At 42.6% G+C, this 22,251-nt stretch overlaps 1 protein-coding gene across 8 annotated transcripts in view; it reads right to left on the reverse strand.

Annotated features, from left to right (window-relative positions):
- Positions 1 to 4,664: 4,664 nt before the first annotated feature.
- The window catches only part of celf5a (cugbp, Elav-like family member 5a), a 207,090-nt gene continuing 189,503 nt past the window's right edge, over positions 4,665 to 22,251 (reverse strand). For 4 of the 8 annotated variants that reach the window (XM_086223552.1, XM_086223554.1, XM_086223555.1 and 1 more), the window contains exons 8-12: positions 14,000 to 14,215; positions 13,634 to 13,726; positions 12,206 to 12,349; positions 9,154 to 9,317; positions 4,665 to 8,763 (exon numbers count right to left, since the gene is read on the reverse strand). In XM_086223552.1, coding sequence (XP_086079678.1) covers positions 9,190 to 9,317; positions 12,206 to 12,349; positions 13,634 to 13,726; positions 14,000 to 14,215 — 581 coding nt within the window. In that variant the 3' untranslated portion in view covers positions 4,665 to 8,763; positions 9,154 to 9,189. The remainder of the gene's footprint in view (positions 8,764 to 9,153; positions 9,318 to 12,205; positions 12,350 to 13,633; positions 13,727 to 13,999; positions 14,216 to 22,251) is intronic. The other 4 variants (XM_086223556.1, XM_086223559.1, XM_086223557.1 and 1 more) reach the window with 3 other exon arrangements.

The following is a 22,251-nucleotide window of genomic DNA, read 5'->3' on the forward strand; positions in this document are numbered from 1 at the left end:
AAATAAAGGTGGATTGGAAGGTGTCCAATTATGGTGAAGCAGTGTCACTGCATGTTAAAGCCGACGTCCTGAATAATCACCTTGTCTCTAAAGTGAGGAGGGGAGACGGATGAGGACGATGAAGCAGGTTGTGAAGATGTTGTCCAGGGTTCCCGCAACCATGAGAAACCTGGAATTTGAAAATGGAAATGTCCGGGCTTGGAAAAAGTAAATAAAGTCAGAAAAGTCATGGAAGTGTTCCTATCAAATACCTGACTATTAGAGTATATGTGGTTAATAAGAATTTACATGAACACATGGTGGACATAACCACGTAGCTTGGCTGGCTAAATGTTCTGGTAAATTCTGAAACACATTCCTCAGATTAAATCTTTTTGATGAACAAAATGTGGAGTAATGAGTATCATTTTTTTTTTATAAGGCATTCAAAAAATGGAAAAAGTCGCATTGAAGTCTTAGTAAATGAACCCTAGTGGCCAAGACTGACTCTGTCCAAGCTTTATAGTTGAAATAAAGCAGGGGAAAAACCTTCCTTGACTTGTTTCATGACGTCATCTGCCGAGATGCAGTCATGCGTCCACCCTCTCAGAAGTGAGCCACTCTCACTTACACCTTCTTTGGAATGCATTGTCGATGTAGCTCGATGCTGAACAGTTCTTTAGTTAAGTGTAAATGAGGGCTGCATGGCTCAGAGGTAGAGCGGCCGTCTAGCGACTCAAGGGTCGCTGGTCCGATCCTCACTTCCCTCTGTGACCATGTTGAAGTGTCCTTGAGCAAGATACTGAACCTTTAACTGCTCCTGATGGCCCTGTGACGGACTGGTGACCCGTCCAGGGTGAACCCCGCCTCTCACCCAATGTCAGCTGGGATAGGCTCCAGCCCCCCCCCCCCCCCCCCATCTCTTCACGGATAAGCGGTATAGAAAATGGATGGACTGATGGATAAATTGTAAATGTAAGTTTATCTAACGTCATCGCGTGTAATAGCATGGAGGACGTAGCGTAGCTTTGCTCTTTGTGCCATCTTATCTTGACTTTCCCCGTAAACAAGGACAATTACCAAGCTAATGAGTTGAGAAAAAAACTACTTGAGTGATTGATATTCTCAATGGAGGAATTAATTTGATATTAATAGAGCACTTGGCAAGATAAATAGATAATGGTGTGTGAGTCCTCTCCTTGATTGATAATGGATAGATTGATGGCTGTCTTAATGTAAGCTGTTCCTTAGACTTGGATGAGGTGGCCTTAATGAAGGTTCACACAATCATGGAAACTCACTTTGTTATTGAAGATGTCATGGCTCAAGTTGGTTCGGCTGACCTGCTGAAGGTGAAACATTAACCACACATCATGAGGAAAAACATTGTTATATCAAAATATGCAGCTTTATTGATGTGTGTAAATGGTGGGTGAGATGTTGGTCAGTCACTCGGGTGTTGCCTGCTTTTCTGACCCCCCCCCCCCACACACACACACACACACTTCTTCACCTGAGCATTTCCCTTAATGATGCCCTCACCGTCTGATTGTTGCACACAGCTGAAGACGTTCAGCATACACATACATTACACCCCGTTGCATGGGTCAGTGCTGCAGAACGGCGCCAGAAGTTTTGTCAAAGAGTTTGTGTGCGTGCGTGCCAGCGTGCTTGTGTGTGTTTGTAACAGCAGCGATTATACAGCTATCTCATACCGCAGGCTCCCTCATACCTGACCAACTCAATCTGTCTGTGTCTCCTCAATAATCAGAGTGACAGCAAACAACGAGACATATCTCACCCACCGGCTCACACCAGAATATGGGTATTGACCTACATATCAAATCATGCGCTTCTGGCTTCTGTGATAGAGATTCAGGGTGGGGAGGGTATCAGGGTGGGGTGGGGGTGGGGGTGTAACACTGTGATTGGTGGCTTTTACATCAGCACATCCTCTGGGCCTTTCTTATGGTTAAAGGTAAAAACTGCCGACTAATTGTACAAACTAAGTTCCTGCCACTTCAGCAGCGTTCTCTCTGCTACTGTAACAGTAGGGAACAGCTGAGAACACCTGGCTGTCTGACTGTGTATTTATATTAACGAGTCAGTGTCACCAAACTTTTAACAAATGGCCCCCCGGCACCCTGACACCCTGAAAAACCAAGCTCGGAAATTAAGCATCTGCATCATAAATCTTGGAAAGTTACTATAATTTGCAATTCACTCCCTCATCAAAGGCAATATTACCCTAATTTATTATCTCCCTGCACGAGGGGCGTGCAAAGGCCGTGGAGATAAGAGTTTATCAGGAGGGGGATTGATTTTCATTAACTGATTGTAATAAAGATGAACTGCCTGCCGTGCACACTGACCAAGAGCCACACTTTATTGTAATTGGGACAATTTATTTCATGAGCCACTGCCTCTACTTTTTGTCCCTCCCTTCTTTTTCTTCCATTATGTCTCTGCTCTTCAAAATGCAGCATCAGGCTTCTGCTGCTACGATAACCTCTGACACGCGGGGATGACGGTTACAAGGTGTTAATTAGAGGAGCAAGTCAGCTGTCTAAGGATCATGTATGTAAGCCTTATTCAAAATCCCTTTGTGTAACATTTATTAACACTTAAATAAACGGTTAATAACGTGCTAGAATGCAGTTGTAAGCGACGATATGTACTCCTGCTTACATATCAACTGAGGCTGGTGAATTCCAACCATCGTGATATAAACCATTTATGTATTTAAGGGGATGGTTCAAAATCTGAACGATCAGTCATTTACCTCCTGCCTGTGGAACGCTGCTCGAGGTTCACAGGTAAAGGTGTGAAAGTAATTTCCCAAACAGTTGAAGTGAAGAGTGATCAATTTTTAAATGTAAAAAAAAAAAAAAAAAAGGAAGAAAAGAAAAACACAAACAACATTGTGAAACCATAAAAAGTGTCCTGAAGGAAAGATGCTTTAGGGAAAATAGTCACTGCTGCCGCGCTTTTGACTCCCAGCGATGATGAATCGCTAGAAACGCGGCGCTTTTCAAAACAACTTGTCAAGGCTTCAGGACACTTGGATTACTTCAGATGAGCAGCGTGGAGGCAGCAGTTTATGATTTTATTATGATGTATTTTCCTTTGTTTCTTGAACTTGTATGCTTTTTATGGTCTCCATCGGCTTCAGTCGAAGGAGAGATGACTGCAACATCTTTTCCTGTCAAACGGAAGCAGTTTTCTGTGGACTTTCACAGATTTCACCTGAGCTTTCATCAGCACGAGTGGGAGCGGAAAACTGCTAACTTTCATTTTTTGGGGGGACTATCCCTTTAAATGTGAAATATTTAACATGCCCTGTTTTTCTGAGCGTTAATTCTGATATTAATGGAAAGTACTTCTGTCCCCATATTTTGTTCTGACACACATTACGGGGGAAGCGTGCTACCCTGCAGCGGGGCAGCATCAGGTGACCTGCTACTCTGTAAAGCTGCGAGCCTCCACACATAATCTAAATCATCCCATATTCTGCACATATGAGTGTAAAATAGGTTCGTTTCCACCAAAAAAGCTCCCGGCATTTTAAGATGAGGTCTGAATTTCAAAGTAGACTTCGGCCAGGTAGTAAGTGTCCTCGCGGGTCCATCGGTAAACTAGAACACTGGAGCTATGACATCATCAGTTTCATTAGTTGTGTCAACTCTCCAAATCAGAGGGGAGCAACGACTCCCCCTCTCTTTGTGTTGTGGTTCAGCACCTCCTTCAAGAACAGTCATGTAACCCTGAGAAACAAAACATCCAGTTTGAATTTTTATTGTAAAATTGGAAAAAAAGGAGAGAAAGAGAGAAAAGCCCCAATAAGCATTTCTTTTTGATACATATCTTTATCTTACCATAACCACAAATTAAATAGGAAAAAAAAGAAAGAAAAGAGGCAAAATAAATAAATAAATAAATAAATAAAATGAATGAATAAATAAATAAATAAATAAACATCAAGTTACATACTTGATAATCAATTATAAAATTATTAAACCATCAGTCATTTAATATGAAGTAATCTAAGCAGCAAGTATTAAGAAATTTCAACAGGGGAAAAAAGTTTGGTTTCTCAGGCTAATACAGAACACATAGTTGTTGTTTTTGTTTTTTTTAATTATTATTCATTTTTATATAAAAAAAAATGATACTGCTTTCCCTGTCAGTTAATCCATGCTGTACTGACGCTGCCACAAAAACAGGTGGCGCTCTCCTTTAAAAATAAAAACAAAATAAAAGATAAAGAATAGAACCTGTAAACAGCAGTTTGTCCACCAGGTTGAAAGAATAATTCTGAGATTCCTCTTCTGCATCCTGGACGCCAGAGAAGTTACATCACCAACTCCAGTCTGTTGTTGTTGTTGTTGTTTCCATGTTTTTGTTTGCTTTGTGCTGAGAAACCAGAAAGTTAACATCTTTATAAAGCGACACCCCCTCCCCACAAAACCCTCCCCCCATTACAAACCCTAAACCTATATGTACCCAAAGAAAGGTCCTGTGCTGATTCTCCATAATATACAGATTTCATATTTATAATAAGCTACTATCCTTAGCATTCAAACCATAGTTAAAGAATCATATTGTTAATACGAGTAGTACCATATTCATAATCTTTAACCCCCCCCCCCCAGCCCCCCCCCCCCCACCCACCCAGTTGAGCATGCTCAGAGATTGAAAGGGCACCATGGTAGGATGGCAGATGTAAAAAATAAATGGATGCAAGAGTGGAAACGATGTCAAAGGAAATAAGCACATGCAGCTTAATAATACTGAAAATCAATATTTCCTCTTTTTTTCAAAAAACCTTTTTAAAAGTCAGTCGGATCGTTCCAGTGATATGTTGACTGTCTCCTCTGCTCGTTCATAGCTGATATGTGTTAAGGTCCTCCTGTATGTACAACATACACAACTGCAAATCCTTCGGGCTGGAAACACAAACCTTCCCTGCTTTAATTGTGTTCAATCAATTCGTCTTTTTTTTTTTTTTTTTTGTAACAGCAGAATGAAATTATCTTAACATCTTTTTTTTTTTTTTCCAAACTCATTAAATTTCAGCCACAGCTGGCATCTTTAATTTGCATTACCCAAGCTGTTGTGAAGGCCAAATTTAATTTGATTTTAATAATTCAAAAAACTCTCCAGCAGAAATCCCATAAGAAAAGATTTTTGAGTGGGTTTATAAGGCCCTGCATGGCCTGAGGAAAGGAGGGCGTATATCACAGCTTCCTAAAAGCTGCTGCGCCCTGACAGGCGAGAGGAGAGTAACAGTAAGTCACCGGGGGGGGGGGGGGGGGGGGTGAGCTGTCTGGCAAATATATATGAAATCTACCCTTTTCACTAGAAAATCCTATTGTAGATCATCGTGACCCTCATACTTAAAGTGTTGTACTATATCACAAAACCTCATTCTACTCATAAATATTTCCTGAAAATTAACATGTTTAACATCTTACACCACTATTCTTGTCAAGAAATCTGGCACACAATTAGTCTAATGAGGAAATGCAGCAGATATGCTTGCATAATTTGGCAATTCATGATGAGGCAAAGGCATTTTTTTAAAAACAACTACGTTACCTTTAACGGAACAATATAAAGTGACATGTCTGTGAGTAATGACATATCTCCTCCTCTATCCAGGGAACTAGTAAACACACAAATAACAAGAGCCAGTGTTTTCAGTGAAGGCATCAGAGACAGCGTGGTGGTTGGATGACTCAAGTGCTGATGTGTTTAAAGTTTAGAGCGATGATCAGAGGTCCTGATGGGAGTGGAGAAAAAAAAAAAAAAAAAAAAAAGACAGACAGCCGAGTGGATGGAAATTGAACAAATCTGACACTGAGAAAAGGGGATGAAAAAAAAACAGATTTCATCTCGGATCTACTGTCTGTGTGTGTGTTTGTGTGTGTATGATGCAAGTGCGGTGGCCACGGTCCATCAGGAGCCCGGTGTGAGCCGTGTTAATGGTTAGCTGTCGTGGTGTTGAAGCAGCAGCAGCTGGAGCAGCTACACTTCCAGGCCGGCTGCTGTCTAATTGATGGATCATTTTGCTCTTAATTTGACCTCCTAAGGCTGGTAATGCCAGGCTTTTCCTCACAGTCTACAAGCTCTTACTGTGATATTATACCCTTAGAAGAAAAACACACATCTGCTCTTCACGGAGGAACCCATTTTGTCACGACTACGCAGGGGTGCGGCTACACATAAAAACATGTTGGACCCCATCAGGGGATTTTAGAAGCTGTCAAGGTGACAGGACACGACTCTTCTGTCAGATTTTGGATCCCTTCTGACAATTTGAGTGACAGCAAGAGGGAGAAAAGACCGTCAGTGGTGCATCTCCCACCAGAAAAATGAACTTTGTCACTCAGTCAATTGGCTCAAAATGCCAATGTGCAATTGATTGTGGACCTCTTGCTGCATGGTGCTGCTTCCCATCTGATCAATATTATCATTATCCTAATTATGCTGTGGGATAGCACTCAGCCCCGTGAACTGATGGTCCCTATTAAGAGAGAGATATGCTGGCACTTGGAGGTGAGCTGAGGAGAAGAGGGGAGTCTGCTCTGTCTCTCTCCCTCTCCCGCTGAGAGCAGCTGGAGACGCTCGGCAGCGGGAGAGGGCACAACCCGGCAGGAGCTACCGTGACACCACCGTGGGGATTTTTACCACTGCTGTCAGGCTCATTTGTATATTTTATTAAGCAGTTACAGATGCTGTGCTGTTTTATTACCGCGTATTCAGCTCAGCCGGGTGGCACATTTAGCACAGTGCTTTATGGTTAGATTATAAGTAATATCTCGGTGTTAATGATCATATGGAATGACTCTTCTCCCGGTGCTGGCAATGACTAGCAGTTATAAGATTGCAATGTTCTGAAATAAGCCATCACATGGTTTTATTCACTGTAGATGCGTGCTCTCTTCTTCTGTTTTAACACATGTCCTGACTGATCCCATCTCAGGCACAGGGTCAGAGGTGCCCAGAGCCACAGGCCGCTCTCTTCTCTAAGCAGCAGTCATGTTTCCATTTAATTGTTCAGCAAACTTTGGAAATGTTGCAAAGAAAGGGTTCAATCAGATGCATTCCATTAATTGGTTGGCAACAGTAGAATAACACTGAATTGTTCAGGGTTATTTAGGTGTAAATGAAATGAAATGAGGGATTTGTTTACTACATATGTTAATAGTGATGATGCAAGTAGTCAGGGGTCATGCAATCTCACAGCATAATTAAGTGCTAAAACTAGCCAGTTGTAGCTGTTCATCCACATCAAATCAGCTGGATTATGCTTGATTCTCCAAAACGTGGGTCAGGTTGGGGGAAGCAGAAATGCTGCTGCTGCTAACAAACACCCAGACAGCAGTCTGATTCTGATTGTTAGATGCTGGTGGCAGTGGTGCCGACCCAGGACCCGGCAAAGGCAGGAGGGGGAAAGGAGACAGCTGCATGCTAAGCTTGCTAGCAAGATGGAACCGTCAATACAGGCTCCCCATAAAAAGTAGCTGCTGGTGGTGCCTGATCCTTGTTCCGTTGCTGCACCTGCCCGGCCACCTTCATTGAGGTCTCCTAATATTCACCTGATGTAGGGTGAGATCGTGCTTCAACCTGTTAGATCTGGCTGACCAGCAGCAGGCTATGAGAAGCATCACACTTGCTAGAATAAACTCAGAACCGGTCAGAGGTTCAGAAGTAGAGGGTGGACTTACGAACCATACACACAGACTGTAACTCCACTTTAAAAACATATTTCATACACCAAAGTTGCACAATAGTTCATTTTTGATTGTTCCTATTTCTCCTGGGGCTTCCTGTTCCTGTAACACCAGGTCTGAGTAACACAACTCCGAGATGAAATACTGTGATAAATGAAGCGGCAAAAGAACATATCTGATCATGCCCGGAACAATGTCTAACCCACATATTCTACGCCACTAAAATAGTATAGCTTTATTTTTTTTTATTTTTTTTTCCTGTTTTGTTTTAATATTCTCAAACCCAGTAGCTATAAATGTAAAAGGAAAAGAAAACAAAACCCCTTCCTCTTTTTTTTTTCAACCTGAAGCTAGTATTTCTTCTTAAGTTTAACTTGTAATATCATTAGTAGTAGTTTGTAGTATTAGTATCATTAATACTATATCTTCAGAACAATAAAAATGTTTGGTCCTTTGGTCCCTTAGGAGTGAAAGATTTGCAGTTCTACTGTTGCTAATGGAAACCTCAGTGACCTCCACGAGTCATAGTTCTGCGCTTGCTGAGAGATGGTGAGAGAATAAGAGAAAGAGGGAAAGAGAAAGAAAGTCTGTCAGTGGACAAAGAGAAGAGCTTCTTTTCTCCACTGTGTTTCTTGATCTTCAAGTTTTAACCCTCATTTGTCCAGTACAGTAAAAGCCACAAGCGCCTCTTTCGTTTTATATATATATGTGTATATAATATGTATATATAAATCTATTTGTTGTTGCTGCTTTTTTGTTTGTTAGTTTGTTGCTTAATTAACAATTCAAGTCTCAACAAGAAAAGTTCTGTTGTTTCAGTCTCATCTTTTTTCAGTTTTTTTTTCCTTCGCATCTCTCTTGCACTGTGCCATCTGTTACTGTTAAGTCCCCCGGTGAAGCGCTTCCTCTTCTGCAATATATCTTCATAAGTAAATGCTGATATGTCTTCAAAAATTCCTTATGTGTTGATTTTTTTAAAACATATTTTGCTCTCAAAGAAAAAAAAAGGTTTAACTCCTCCAAGATATCTTCATGTGTCCTCTAAAACCTGGAAAACAGAAGAGGAAAGAAAAAAAAAGGCAATTTCAAGATCTCATTGCTCATTAAACTGTCATTCAAAAGATCAATTTCTTAAACTTTGGATAGTTCAATATGGCTCTATTATATCAGCGTAATGGCCTGGAGAGCGCTAAGCCACACTGGCATACCAATCGATCTTTGTCAATCATGATGATGACAGACTTTCCCATAATTAATATGCCTGCTGTGCCGCGCCGCATATGAAATCACCCCCTATAGCTTTTAACTGTCTGCACATAGTAAAACTCAGGACAAGCTTAACATATGCAGCTTTATCTGCTGGGTTACTGCACACACAGTATATTTCATCCTCAAATAAACTCAGTTAAATCTCCAACAGCGCTTTATATGGACTCACCTGTGCAGCTGCAATGAATACTAAAGGTAGGCTGTGTCAGTAGGGGCGGCTGGCATCCTTCGGTCTCTTTAGTTGGACTTTCAACCTCTTCATCCCAATCTGAAAGCCATTCATGGCCTGAATAGCTGCCTGTGCGCTAGCAGGGTTGTCGAAACTCACAAAACCTGTCCAAAAAAAAAAAATCAGTTTGTTAAGTTTCTGAGGTGTATGTGAGAGCTGTGAGTGCTGAGTAAACACAACCGGGTCAATTTCTTTGCATAATATACAAGAGGATGTTGGTGTTAGAGCGACAGTCAGGTCAGCACTGTCGCCTCACAGCAAGAAGGTTCCAGGTTCCAGCCCCGGCTCGGGCACAGGATCTTTCTGTGTGAGTCTCCATGTTCTCCCTGTCCCTGTGTGGGTTCTCTCTGGTACTCCAGCTTCCTCCCACAGTCCAAAGACATCAAGAGGGGACGAGGCTGATTGATACTCTAAATTGACTGTAGGTGTGACTGTGAGAGTGAATGGTTGTCTGTCTCTACGTGTTGGCCCTGTGATGGACTGGCGACCCGTCCAGGGTGAACCCCGCCTCTCGCCCGAAGGCAGCTGGGATAGGCTCCAGCCCTCCCGCGACCCGCAACAGGATAAGTGGAAGAAAATGGACGGATGGATGGATGGATGGATGGATGGATGGATGGATGGATGGATGGGAGCTCCCTTATACAGACTTTTCTTGTTTTTAACCTGTGAAACTGCACAATCATAGCTGCATAACCCACCATCAGAGAGTAACCCGCTGCACAGTCACGAATTAGCTCAAATCAGACTTCGCCATCACTTTAAACCTGCAGTCACAGCTGCGTGAGGCAGAGGGTGCTACAACCATTCAAGCTGCAACACAGCAGCAGGTTCACTGTTCACATTCCCGCCGGGAGCCTCAGCCAAAGTATAATCATTGATTTTCTAAAGGAAGTCTGGACTGGAGGAGTGATATTTATGTTTGGAATCACCAGAGGAAGGTCTGCAGGTCCACAGATGTTTGGATACTTTTTATTATTAAAACTTCAACTGAAAGCGAATATCTTGGGAAGCCCGATGTTTTAATGAGCTCAATGCCATCTAAAGTGTCATGACAGCTGAAACAACAAAATGATGCTCCGCCTACGAGTGAATGATTGGAAACATTCCTTTTGAGAACTGATTTGAGAAAAAGTCACTACACAAATCCTGATGGTACAGAGACTCACTTTCAAAGAGCGCCATCTAATGGGAAACTCCAACACTTGACAGCCACACTGTGACAAAACTGTCACTAGCGCTGACCCTTTAGTTGCAGCCAAAAATAGAAAACAGAATTTACACAAGCGCCAGAAAAATGTGTCTAAAAAAAAATGAAAACAGGCGCTGCTGATGATTGGTAGCAGGATCTGGTCATATTTTCACCAAATGTTCTACTACATACCCTAGAAATCCAAAAATATAAAAATGAATGAGCACAAGTGACTGCGTAAATAGTAAACATAGTTCATCAAAAGACACCAGCCTCCCTGACACCTAAACCCCCTCCCCCCTCCCCCTTTGGTCCACTTCCCCAAGATGCACCCCTCCTCAGACCTATGCTGAACATCCTGTTTCCATCATGTGTAAAAATAAAGCCTTGAGAATTCAGTGACCAGAAACGGCAGTGGAGTGTGTCTCCGCTTGATGTGCTCCCCTGTGTCTGCGGTGTCATTAGGAACAGTCGATGACCCGTGAAAAACAGCAGGAGCTTCTCCACGTCCACCGCCACCTGGGAGAGATGTGTGTCTGGCCTGCTTGGCTCTGGATCGGCCCATTAGGGCGACGGCTGGACAGCGAGGAGGACCGAATGGAAAAATATGAGGAAAGTACAGAGGCAAGGAAAGGAGGTGACCTGCTAACCCAGCATCAGGTTAACACATTGGGGCTGGGGTGGGGGCGCTGAGATGGAGGAGAGTTGGAGGAGGAGATGGAGGCTTAGCGCTCTAACCCGTCTGCTCAGCCATGTCACACATTATAAGTGTACTTCCTCTGCTTCTCTTTGTTTCCCTGTCTTTTGCACACCATCAATCTAAGTTTATCTCCTCTTTCGTCTTTCCAGATTAATTACACCAGTGTGCCCCCTCCTTCCCCGGGCCTAACATTATGTTGTAAATGCATAGTGTATAAGTCAATACTGCAAATAGGCCTTCTTTCATGAATTTATATGTTATTAAGTCCCCCCTGGGAGACGGGACCAGCGATCAATTTTGCCCAGGGTTCTGCGGTTCCCTGAAGTGAAAACAAATGCTGATCCATAATTGTCCTTTGCCTTTACCCCCCCGCCCCCACGCCATCGCCCGCACCACCGTCCCAGCCTGCCGCCTCAAAGTTTGTATAAGCCCTGAGGCTTGTGGGTCTGTGCAGGCTGACAGAGCTAAATGGGACAGGAGGTGTGTGAATCAGCCTCAGCAGTGAGCGAGGGAGAGTGTATTGACAGATATTGGGGTTACAGAACGGTGATGCTGATACAGCACCTCGAGGTTTTCAGGTCACACAGCTGCCAAACATAAACAAGGACGTGGACTCTGATCGACTACATCATAGCTAGTTTGGCTACAGTAGATTCATCACTTTTTTTTTGTGCAAGCGCTGATGCCAAAACACACGAGTCATCAAGATGCAAATTCAGGTCAATCAGTCAGGGGCAAGATCGTTCAATGCCTTGTGACAGACATCATATGAATCTACAGCCACGTGGTTATGGAAGAAATCCATTATTGTTCTAATGTAGCTTTCAATGAGAAGCTTCACGCCTTAGCTGTGAATGTTTGCACCCACAAATGTCTGAATAACAGTTCACATCATATTACAGTGCCTCTGTTTCTCTCCACTTCACTAAGAAATATCTTGGCTCCATTAACACACTAAAATATGAAAAAGCTCCATCTTATTAAGACATCTGCTGGGATGTGAAGAGAATAAAAGCCCCTGCAATGCTACAAGTGTGTTTGAGTGTTTGTGTACGTGTGTGTTTGTGCGCGTGTTTGTGTGTGAGTGGCAGTGAGTAACTCACCGAAGCACTTGCTCTGGTTGGTTGCCCGGTCCATGAAGACTTTAGAGGAGATGACGGTGCCGAAGGGCAGAAACATCTGCATGAGTTCATTGTCTCCAAACTCCTGTGGCAGGTGGTAGATGAAGAGGTTACAACCCTCTGGACCTGGAGACAGACAGAGACAGACAGCTGTGAATGGAGGGGTTTTGTCTCAGGTTGCCTGAAATAAGGATACGACTTCCAGGATCTCACCCCTAAAACACAAGAACCAGCATTTAAGCAACTTTTCAAATTTTAGAAACGGACTCAGATTCACTGAGAAATATTTTTTAGCTGAATTCATGTAAATGAATATCCAAATTAAGATCACATTTGCACTGAGGCAACAAATGTAGCCTGATACAACTAAACTCAAAGGGAACACCACGGAATAAGCTTTTTGCCAAAACATCGCTGAGTGCAAAATCAAACCGTGTACAAATCTTATTCTCAATGTTGTTACTTCGCCAGTGTTTGGATGCGTCTCAAACCTCCATCAGAGGTCATGTTTGTTTAGTCTAGTTGTGAGTCGCAATCTGGTGGCATCAGGAAGTGTTTTTGATACTCTGATGAACTCCTCTTAGAGAGTCATGAAGATTCATCTCAAATTTGTTCACAAATGTATTAAGATCTTGATGATGGGTTAGAGTGAAGACTGAGAATTTTCATTTACTGGTATTACTGTGGTGAGGCGGCCAATCTTAATAGTTGGCTACAGAGGAGGAAATTGTCTTATCTGGCTCCACGTAGTCAGTTCTTTCACAAACTTCCCACTTTTGATGAAAGTTCCGGTCTAACGACATCTACAAGCTGAATTAATGTCACCTACCTAAGATGTGATTTGCAGCAATATAAGCGTGTGTGCCTTCCACTGCCATCTAGTGGATACGGGAAGTGATATTTGCGCCTTCATGCAAAATTGTAATAGGGTGTCAGAGAGCGTATGTCCGCGCCGCCGCCTGCTTTACTTCGGGTTTGGCTCGCCGTGGTGGGGGTATACGCTTTCCGTGTGCTCTCGAGTTATACATGCTTTCATTATGAGTAAAAAATGCATGGACCTATGTGGATAGTTTATAACCTGTTTATTTGTGAAACTGACAGTATGAGATAGTAGTATTAACACTGTGTTATCATCCTCATGCTTTATATATCTATTACCAGAGATGAGACGTGAGCAGCATTAAGTAATAATATTCTCTTCCACACTTTATTGATCTATTACAGAGAATGAGATGTGTACAGCATAAAAGTAATATTCCTCTCTCCCTCTCACGTTCTTAATATTATGTATTACACAGAATGAGATGTGTACGGCGTAAAAGCAATATTGGCCTCTCATGCTCATCTCCTTTATATATCTGCTACACAGGATGAGATGTGTGAAGTGTAAAAGTAATAATGTTCTCTCACCCTCACCTTCTCTCTGCTGCTGCTGCTGGATGACCTGGGGTGGTTGGGGCAGTGTTTGGCCAATGGGAGTCAGCGTGGTGGCTGGGTAGATCGCTGCAGAGAGAGAGAGAGAGAGAGAGAGAGAGAGAGAGAGAGAGAGAGAGAGAGAGAGAGGGAGAGTGGGGGGGTTGTAAAACATGTATCCGACAGAGAATGGTGCTTACGGTCCATCACACAACACAACATGTATAATCTGACGCTGTCTGATATCATGTTCTGAGCTGCTGTCCTACACCATCTGAATACATAAAGCCTTATTTGTAATCATTTGGTGTTCACAGTCCAATGTAAAACTACAGAAAAGGGTAAACAAAGTCCTGGTCTCACCTGTGTATTGCTGTACTCCAGTGAAGGCTTGCTGAAGGGTGTCAGCAGCAGTGGGGCTCTGGGTGGAGTAGGGCGGCAGGCCGTTGGTGTACACAGTCTCCACGGCGGGGTGTCCGTTGGGCTGATGAGGGATTCCGGTGAAGCCGTTAACGATGGGCGTGACGATGCTGGGCACAGCGGAGGTTGTGATGTTGGCTGGTGGAGAACTGAGGCCTGCTGGGAAATAAAAGGTTCGCTTTTACTGAATTAATCAACATACATGCACAGCATTAAAATATAGACATTATTGCGTAGAGAGAGTACACACGCACGGACACACACACACACACACACACACACACACACACACACACACACACACACACACACACACACACACACACAGCATTTCCAAGCTAATGCAAGGACACGGGTGCAATGTGAGTCTGTCACATATCCGCCATTTGTCGCGACACATCCTGCAGGATAGCTGGGAAGTCAACCTGTGAAAAATGAGCCTGTCTGTAGTGTTTGTGTGATACCCTGCTGGCTCCTACTGCTCAAGATGATGAAACCACTATGCAACTTCTGAGAGGGGAAAAAAAGGAAAAAGATCTGGACTAGATAGAAGAAGTGATTACAGGAGGAGATTTGCTTGAACAAACAGGTAGCACAAAAAAACAAAGAGACGCCTCTTACTTGTATACTTCACAGAAAAAAGGAAAAAAATAACAACAGTTGGCAGTTTGACAAATGGGTAGGTCATAACATATATGGTGCATGTCTGAAAGGCAGCTGCAGGATGGTTCATGAGTGGAATCGAAATTGGATGCTCCCTGTCCGCTCTCATTCAATGCATTTTAAAAGGACCCTCCTTTGGAAAGTGTTTCCAATTATGCTGGGAATGTCAAAGTACCCATTCTGAGCAGAATCTCACTGTGTGATGGCCTCTCTAAAAGAGCTGCTCCGTGGCAAAGCATCCAAGCTTGTTGAAGTACAGCTCCCCCGAGGACCACCTCTCAATCTGGAAACCCTCAACCTGATTGGACAGAAAGCCCAGGTTGTCACGGAAACCCGGCAGCATGTCAAATTGCCACAGTCTCAGTAAGTAACCTACTATGAGAGGTGGTCCAGATAGGGTAAACAATCACTCCATTATACACACATATTACACATTATATACATATTTATGTTCATGCAGCGGTAAATAGGCTGTAAATCACATGCTGAAACCTTCAACCACTGAATAATATCATCTACATATCCATACGGAATTGCTTTTCATTTTCCCTCCTCTCCTCTCCTCTCCTCTCCTCTCCTCTCCTCTCCTCAGCGTTTAAGTCATGACAGTAAAGCCGACTATACTGCAGTGACCAGGGGAATAGTCTGGGCCCAGTGAGAGCTGTTGTGTCTTTCACACTGGTTTCCTTTATTTTTTAAGCCTCCCCACGATTGCTTGTTTCCTGTGGGGCTGTGATGAATTAGACTGCAGCTTCAGCCCGTTCTCCTACCAGGACCCAGGAGACTGCCGCTCCTATTCTGAGGGTTAGAGACAGCTAGTCTGCTCTGGCCACACACACTCCACTGTACCGCCAGATAATGTAGTCTCTCCATCATCAAGCAAATTTGTTTTTCCAAGGCTTAGCAGTGCGGTGGGAGCAAGCATCTATGTATGTGGGATACTTGTGGTACAGCAGTAGTCAGTGCCCTTTACATGCACAAGTTCCAGCTGATCACGATGGGCTAAAAAGAGAATACACGACAAACGTAACAGTTCCAGGCCGTGTCTCATGTTGGACATATCACAGCAGGGAATAAGCACAAGAATCATAGGTGCAATAAAGAGAAAAAAAAAGAGATATTGTAGTGAGGCAAAGCTCTGAAACATTTAACACAAAAAAGAAAGGCAGCGTCGCTCCCAGATGCATCACTCAGTTTAAGAACCAAACCGAATGGTAGCCAACTACCGCAGGAGCTGGGCTGTAGGTGAATTGTGGCCACAAAATGGGTTATGATAAAAGAAAATGACAGTAAACAGCATCATGCACAATAGAACAATGATTACATGAGTAAGTCAGTAGTCATCATCTTTGCCCTTTCTATCACAATGGTATAATATCCTGCCAGCAAACATGTTCTCTCTGGTTGAAATGGGGAAGTACGATCCTGAAATAGAAAATAACATTTTCATTTTATACCTCAGTGGTTATACAGTTCTTCCATGGTAGGAAAATATATTCATAGGGTGTTTACAATGAACACATGCCAATATACATGTGGTGTGTGAAGAATATTGGCCTATATATAAATATATCACTTCTCCATTAGCATTTAGTTTAAGAGAATAGTTAAACGGCATATATGCCCCATACACTATATTCACATTATGTAAGGGAAGAAAATTATAGATTCCTGCAGGCAGAGGAAACTGTTGATTTGCTCTTTGCAGTGATTGCCTCACAAAAGAAGTCTTCACATACAACAGAAGTATTTATTATGCTAATTATACATTCAAATCAACGAAGAATGCTATAGCCGTACTGGAGAGCATAGTCATTACTGCCACAAGGACGGCCTTCTGCTGGAGCAAGTAATAAGCACTCAAAAACAGATGCTTTCATCTAACTGATTTAAATTGTGATGCATTTCAACCAAAGAGTGAACGTCTGCCGGGTCCTTAAGAAATGAATAATACATATGTGAAGGGCAGCTTTTTCTGAGACACGCTGATATACTAACAAAATCATCTATAGGTACTGCCCTTTACATAAATATTTGTGAGAAATAAAACGTGACCCAAATGAATGCGTGCCACTTCATGTCCCTCATTTTGGTGAGTCTTTAGCACCAATTACATATGACAATGAAAGTAGAAGCAGTGTCTTAGATGCTATCATGTGATTCTGTGTGAGATAAAAGGTCGTGTGTATTGATGAGAGAGCACGAAGATGATCTTTGCTTTTGTTTTTTTAGCTTTGTTTTACAGAATGTAAAATGTTGGCTCTGAGGGACAAACCCAACGACTCTTGGTAAGAGACACGAAATATTTATAGAACGAATATTCTTAAATAATTCTTTAAAAATAAACTTCATATACATACAGTATATGTATATACATTTGTGCGTGCGTGTGCGCGTGTGTGTGTGTGAACACGGGGTGAAATAAGTATTGAAAATGTCACCATTTTTCTCAGTAAAAATATTTCTAAAGGTGCCAGATGTTGGTAACATACAATGCAACTCACACATGCAAAGAAATCAAACCTTAGATGTCCGTAAATTAAATTATGTGTCATAAAATGGAATGACACTGGGAAAAGTATTGAACACATGAAGCCATGGACATGCAAAAAGGCAGGGAAAGCCAAGACACCGGCTGAAATCTATCAGAAACTAGAAAGCAATCCAGCCCCTTGTCAGTGCAAATTAATATCAGCTGGTTCAGGTCCAACTGATGGCCTCTAAAAAGGTGTCCCATCACCAAGTTATCACACAAGCAAAGAGCTCTCTCAAGACCTTCGCAACCTTCTTGTTGCAAAACAAACTGATGGCATTGGCAACTGAAGTATTTCTAAACTTCTGCACGTTCCAGCCACGACCAGGTGCTCCTTGCAAGATTTCTGACAGAGGAGTGAAAAGAATAATCTGAAGTGTTGTCGAAGAGCAAAGGACCCTATTTGGAGAGCTTCAGAAGTACCTGGAATAACCAGGTACAATTGCTTCAAGGAAAACATGAAGTGAGGCACTCAACAGCCATGGCCTGTATGCACGCTGACCACGCAAGACTCCATTGGTGAAGAAAATCACGTTGAAGCTCATTTAAAGTTCGCAGCACAACATTCAGACAAAACTGTGAAATAGTGGGAGAATATAGTCTGGTCAAACGAGACTAGAATTGAGCTCTTTGGATGCCATAATACACACCATGTTTAGAGATCCAATAACACTGTGCATCACCCCAAAAACACCATGCCAACGGTGAAGTTTGGAGTTGGGAACATCATGGAGTGGGGATGTTTTTCAGCATGCGGGACTGGCAAACCTCATAGAATTGAAGGAAGGATGAATGGAAAAATGTACAGACTTTCTCGATTAAAAATCTGCTGCCATCTACCAGGATGATGAAGATGAAACGAGGGCGGACATTTCAGCAAGACAATGATCCCGACCACCAAGGACACTCACACTTGGTTTCAGAGAGAGAAAATACAGCTGCTGGAATGGCGCGGCCAATCACCTGACTTGAATCCAATAAAATATCTATGGAAAGAACTAAAGATGAGCTTATTGAAGAGGCCCACGGAACCTTCAAGATTTGAAGACTGTTCGTGTGGAAGAATGGGCCAAAATCACACCTGAGCAAAGCATGATACTCGTTTCTCTTTACAGGAAGCATCTTGAAGCTGTTATTGCGAACCGAGGACTTTTGCACAAAGTGTTAAATAAATTTGAGTAAGTGTGTTCAATGCTTTTCCCCTACGTCATTCCATATTATTACACACAACTGAATTTATGGACATCAAAGGTTTGATTTCTACACGTGTGGGTTGCATGGGTATTTTACCGACATTGGTGAAAATTTCATGTCAGTAGCACCTTTAGAAATAACTTTACTGAGAAAAATGGTGATGTGTTTAATACTTATTTGACCTGCTATGTACAAACACACACACACACACACATATATATTATATATATATGTGTGTGTGTGTGTGTGTGTGTGTGTCTTAAGTCATTCTGTCACTTCACTAGATAGATAATTATGTATTCTAAATGAAACCCTTTAAATAGATTTACACTTCAGTGGTCATCGCTGTACAGTTCAGTCTCCTGGGAAAAGTGTCAAGGTCCAAACACCTGATAATCATCTCCATCAGGGAGGAGAGGGGGTCTCCGAATGTGCATGACTGAGCTGGTAAGTTCTCCATCTACACTTCTCACCTTGGGCTGCTCAACTGTATTCATACAAAGACCCTGAAAATTATTGAGTCGACCGAGAAGCTGCCTGCCTTCCCTGCTATTAAGTTTCTGTACGAGATCAGTGACTCTCATGATACCAGACATCGGAGAGCTACGCCTACCGAAATCGGACGATTTCTAAACGCTGCCAACAAACCCGAGCACCTTACTTTTGGTCAAGGACACGTCTTACCTACAATGATGCACCCCTGCAATTGTCCTCTGTAGTGAATCACACCAGAGACAAATATTGTGTTTTTAACCTGTGAATATGTTTCACCACAAACAACAGCAACCTGTGAAGGATTTCTTCAATGCGCCTTTCTATAAATAATATATGTTGCTGTTTGCACACTGTTTACAGGTAATCTGTGGTTTTGGCATGGAACCGTCCTAACTTGAAGGGGTGTGCTAAGGACTTGGATTGGTTCTACAAAGCAGAAAGCAACAAATCGCTCTGTCATATGTCAGGTGGTGCACTACTCATCTGTGGACAAACTGACTCAAGTACACCTTGTTTAACTCAAGATTCTTCCAACTCCAGATATGGTCGAGCTTCCTTGATCCATGTGTTGGACAGACCAGGCTACACTTCCAGACTGCACATTTTAAGTGTAATTAATAATAAAACACAAACGAAGTAAATGTGGTAGAAATAATAACAATATATTTGTCATATTTCCAGCTGTTGCTGAACAATGACACTCAAGCCATTTTCTTTCAGCGAGAAATGCAGAAACTTTCCATGGATCCAAAGCCTCCAGTGCTGTGTGCTCCCCTCCTGAGGCTAATGTACGTACACTGCACTGATTATACCGATGTGCCTGCCTTTCAGGTCCCTGAGCAGGCCAGCTGGGCAGCTTGTGAGGCTCTGCTGCTCTTCCAGAGCCCAGCTTTCCTCTCACAGACTAGATTTGGCCCGGCTGAGAGCTGTGGATATGGGCTCGGAAAGTATTTGCGCACACTGGGAAGAGGGATACCTTTTTTTTTTTTTCCCGCTGTAGCAGAGCCGTTCTCCCTGCTCCTGGGATTTGTAAGCATTCTGATGCAACAGAACAGGGAAAAGTTTGAGACAAAATCTTTGTGCAACTGTACATGTCTGCCCTTGAAGTCTTAAAGAAAGTAAATGAATCTGCACAGTAAGAAGCTGTTTGCTGGAGGTCACACTATCAATTAAGACGCAGCTGTCTGAGTACGCCACACAACATCACTGAGTTTCCGAATCTTTGGGATTCTGGTTTATTCTCGCAGCAAAGACCCCACCAAACGGTGACGTTGAGTTGTCTTATTTCGTAAGTTCTTGACGTTTTTAGATATTAGACCTGAAGCATCGAGACGTGTCATAGAGGACAGGTGCACACTGAGAAAGATCACCATGTCAAATAGCTCATTAGTTTCATGGTGTTTGTCACCATGGAAGTGTTCTGCATCGATGGCGTAACCATGTTCCAATCCAGCTGGGATGTTGTGACACATCAGCCAGCCTGCTTGTGAGTGGGAAGTGTGTGGCTGTGGAGCATCTGCAGTATATTTTCTGTAATATCTACTTTTGCATGCACATCTTCAATGTAGAGCGGTGCTGTGCAACAGAACATTAGATTACACACTTCTCACATCCTACCAAAGCATCCTTGACACGATGCGCTCCTCGCCACACACAGCTGGATCTGCTGCTCTCTCTCTCCCTTCCTCACCCCCTTTATCTTCCATCCTCTTTTCCTGTTACTCCGACACTCTCTCTCTCCCGGCTTTTGTTTAACTTTTATTTCTTCTGCAGCGCTCAGGGAGCGGCACCTGGTGAACATTATTTTCAAAAAGCATCATCATGCATCATTGTAAGGATACATGCTCTAATCAGCTGAACCATCTGGCAAACGGTTCGTGCACCATCAAGCTTAAATGCTTTGCATCTGTTGATTAAATGGATGCCTCATTGTTTTCAGAGTAACACCCTTAACCTCAGAGTCTCTTTGGGCTTCAGTTTGCTGTCACATACATGTTTTTTTTTAGCAGCAAAGGTTACACGGATCATTTAAATAAACTATTGATGTCATACATTAGTTGTACTCCCCATCGAGTGAGGTTTTAATTTGTTTAACTACAATCTGGGCTTTAAGTTAACGCAGAGCAGCACTAATCTCCCTTACAACATACAGTAGAACCTAAATTATCAAAGCAGAGTCATTCAGCTCCCAAACCCTGAAAACAGATTCTAATATTTCTGTGAATTATTCTACTGACTCGTGGCAAACATCTTCCAGTCTCTCAGTAGTGTCAGAGTCTCTCGGCCTACTTATGAAGACAGCCTTGCCAGTAATGTTATGTATTCCTTCAATGAACTCTAAATAAGTCATAGCCACAAGAGTAAAAAAGAAAGGGGAAATAGCTGTGTATACGAAGGTAGCGAGCTCGACTACTACTCCTGTAGCTGCTGGCAGCCTCACTCAAATTAATGAAGGAAGAAGAGGGAAATAAAACAGTTCATATTTATGATAGTCCTTGAAAAACATGCTTTCTCTGAAGGATTAATGATACATTACATTCAATAATAAAAGGTAATCAGTCGGCTGTAGCTTACACAGAGGCTTGTCTCACAGCAGATAAATGGTACCACTTCACTCACGTTTTCGCTCTCTCCTCTTCCTCTCTCTCTATATTACAAGAACAATTGCCTTCTTAGCCAACTTACTGAATATCTACCAATATTCAGGGCGACCCACCTCCTGAAAGTTGATGACTCAAATCATCTGTCATTCTTCAAGTCAGGAAACTCTCGACTCTTCTTCCACACACCTTGTTTGCTGAACATCATCAAATAACGGGAGTTTTGTTTTTAACAGTGGTAAGTTATACAGGTCCTTTGGCTGACCTGTGGTTCGAGCTGGTCAGGTCATAGAAACTTGCTAGTAAGAGCAGATGGGTGTTGAAACAGTGACTAATCAAAGAGGTTTTATGGGAATGGGAACAACGGAGATGATCTCGTTTGGTCACATGACCCCCAACAGCGTGTGCTCTGAGTTCGCTGTGATTACGGTCATAAATAACAGAACGCTCTTTGAATAGCGGTTTGAAAACGGTGATTTGGAATCAGAGAACAGTCATATGAATTTTACTTACCCACATTTAAAGAAAGAAGAGGAGAGAGAGAAGGAGAGAGAGAAAGGGGGGAAATGGAAATCTTCCATCATATCCAGCTGCCTTTGATTGAATTTTTTTGTGTGGAACCAAAACAACTAATATTCCAACCCTCCTATCGAACAGCCAAGTCCAAATCAACTCAGAAAAGTCAGTTACTGCTATAATATTTAGTAACA

Source organism: Aulostomus chinensis, chromosome 14 (genome assembly GCF_037954235.1).
Source record: "Aulostomus chinensis isolate RoL2024-O1b breed Wild chromosome 14, RoL_Achi_v1.0, whole genome shotgun sequence".
Classification (NCBI taxonomy): Eukaryota; Metazoa; Chordata; class Actinopteri; order Syngnathiformes; family Aulostomidae; genus Aulostomus; species Aulostomus chinensis.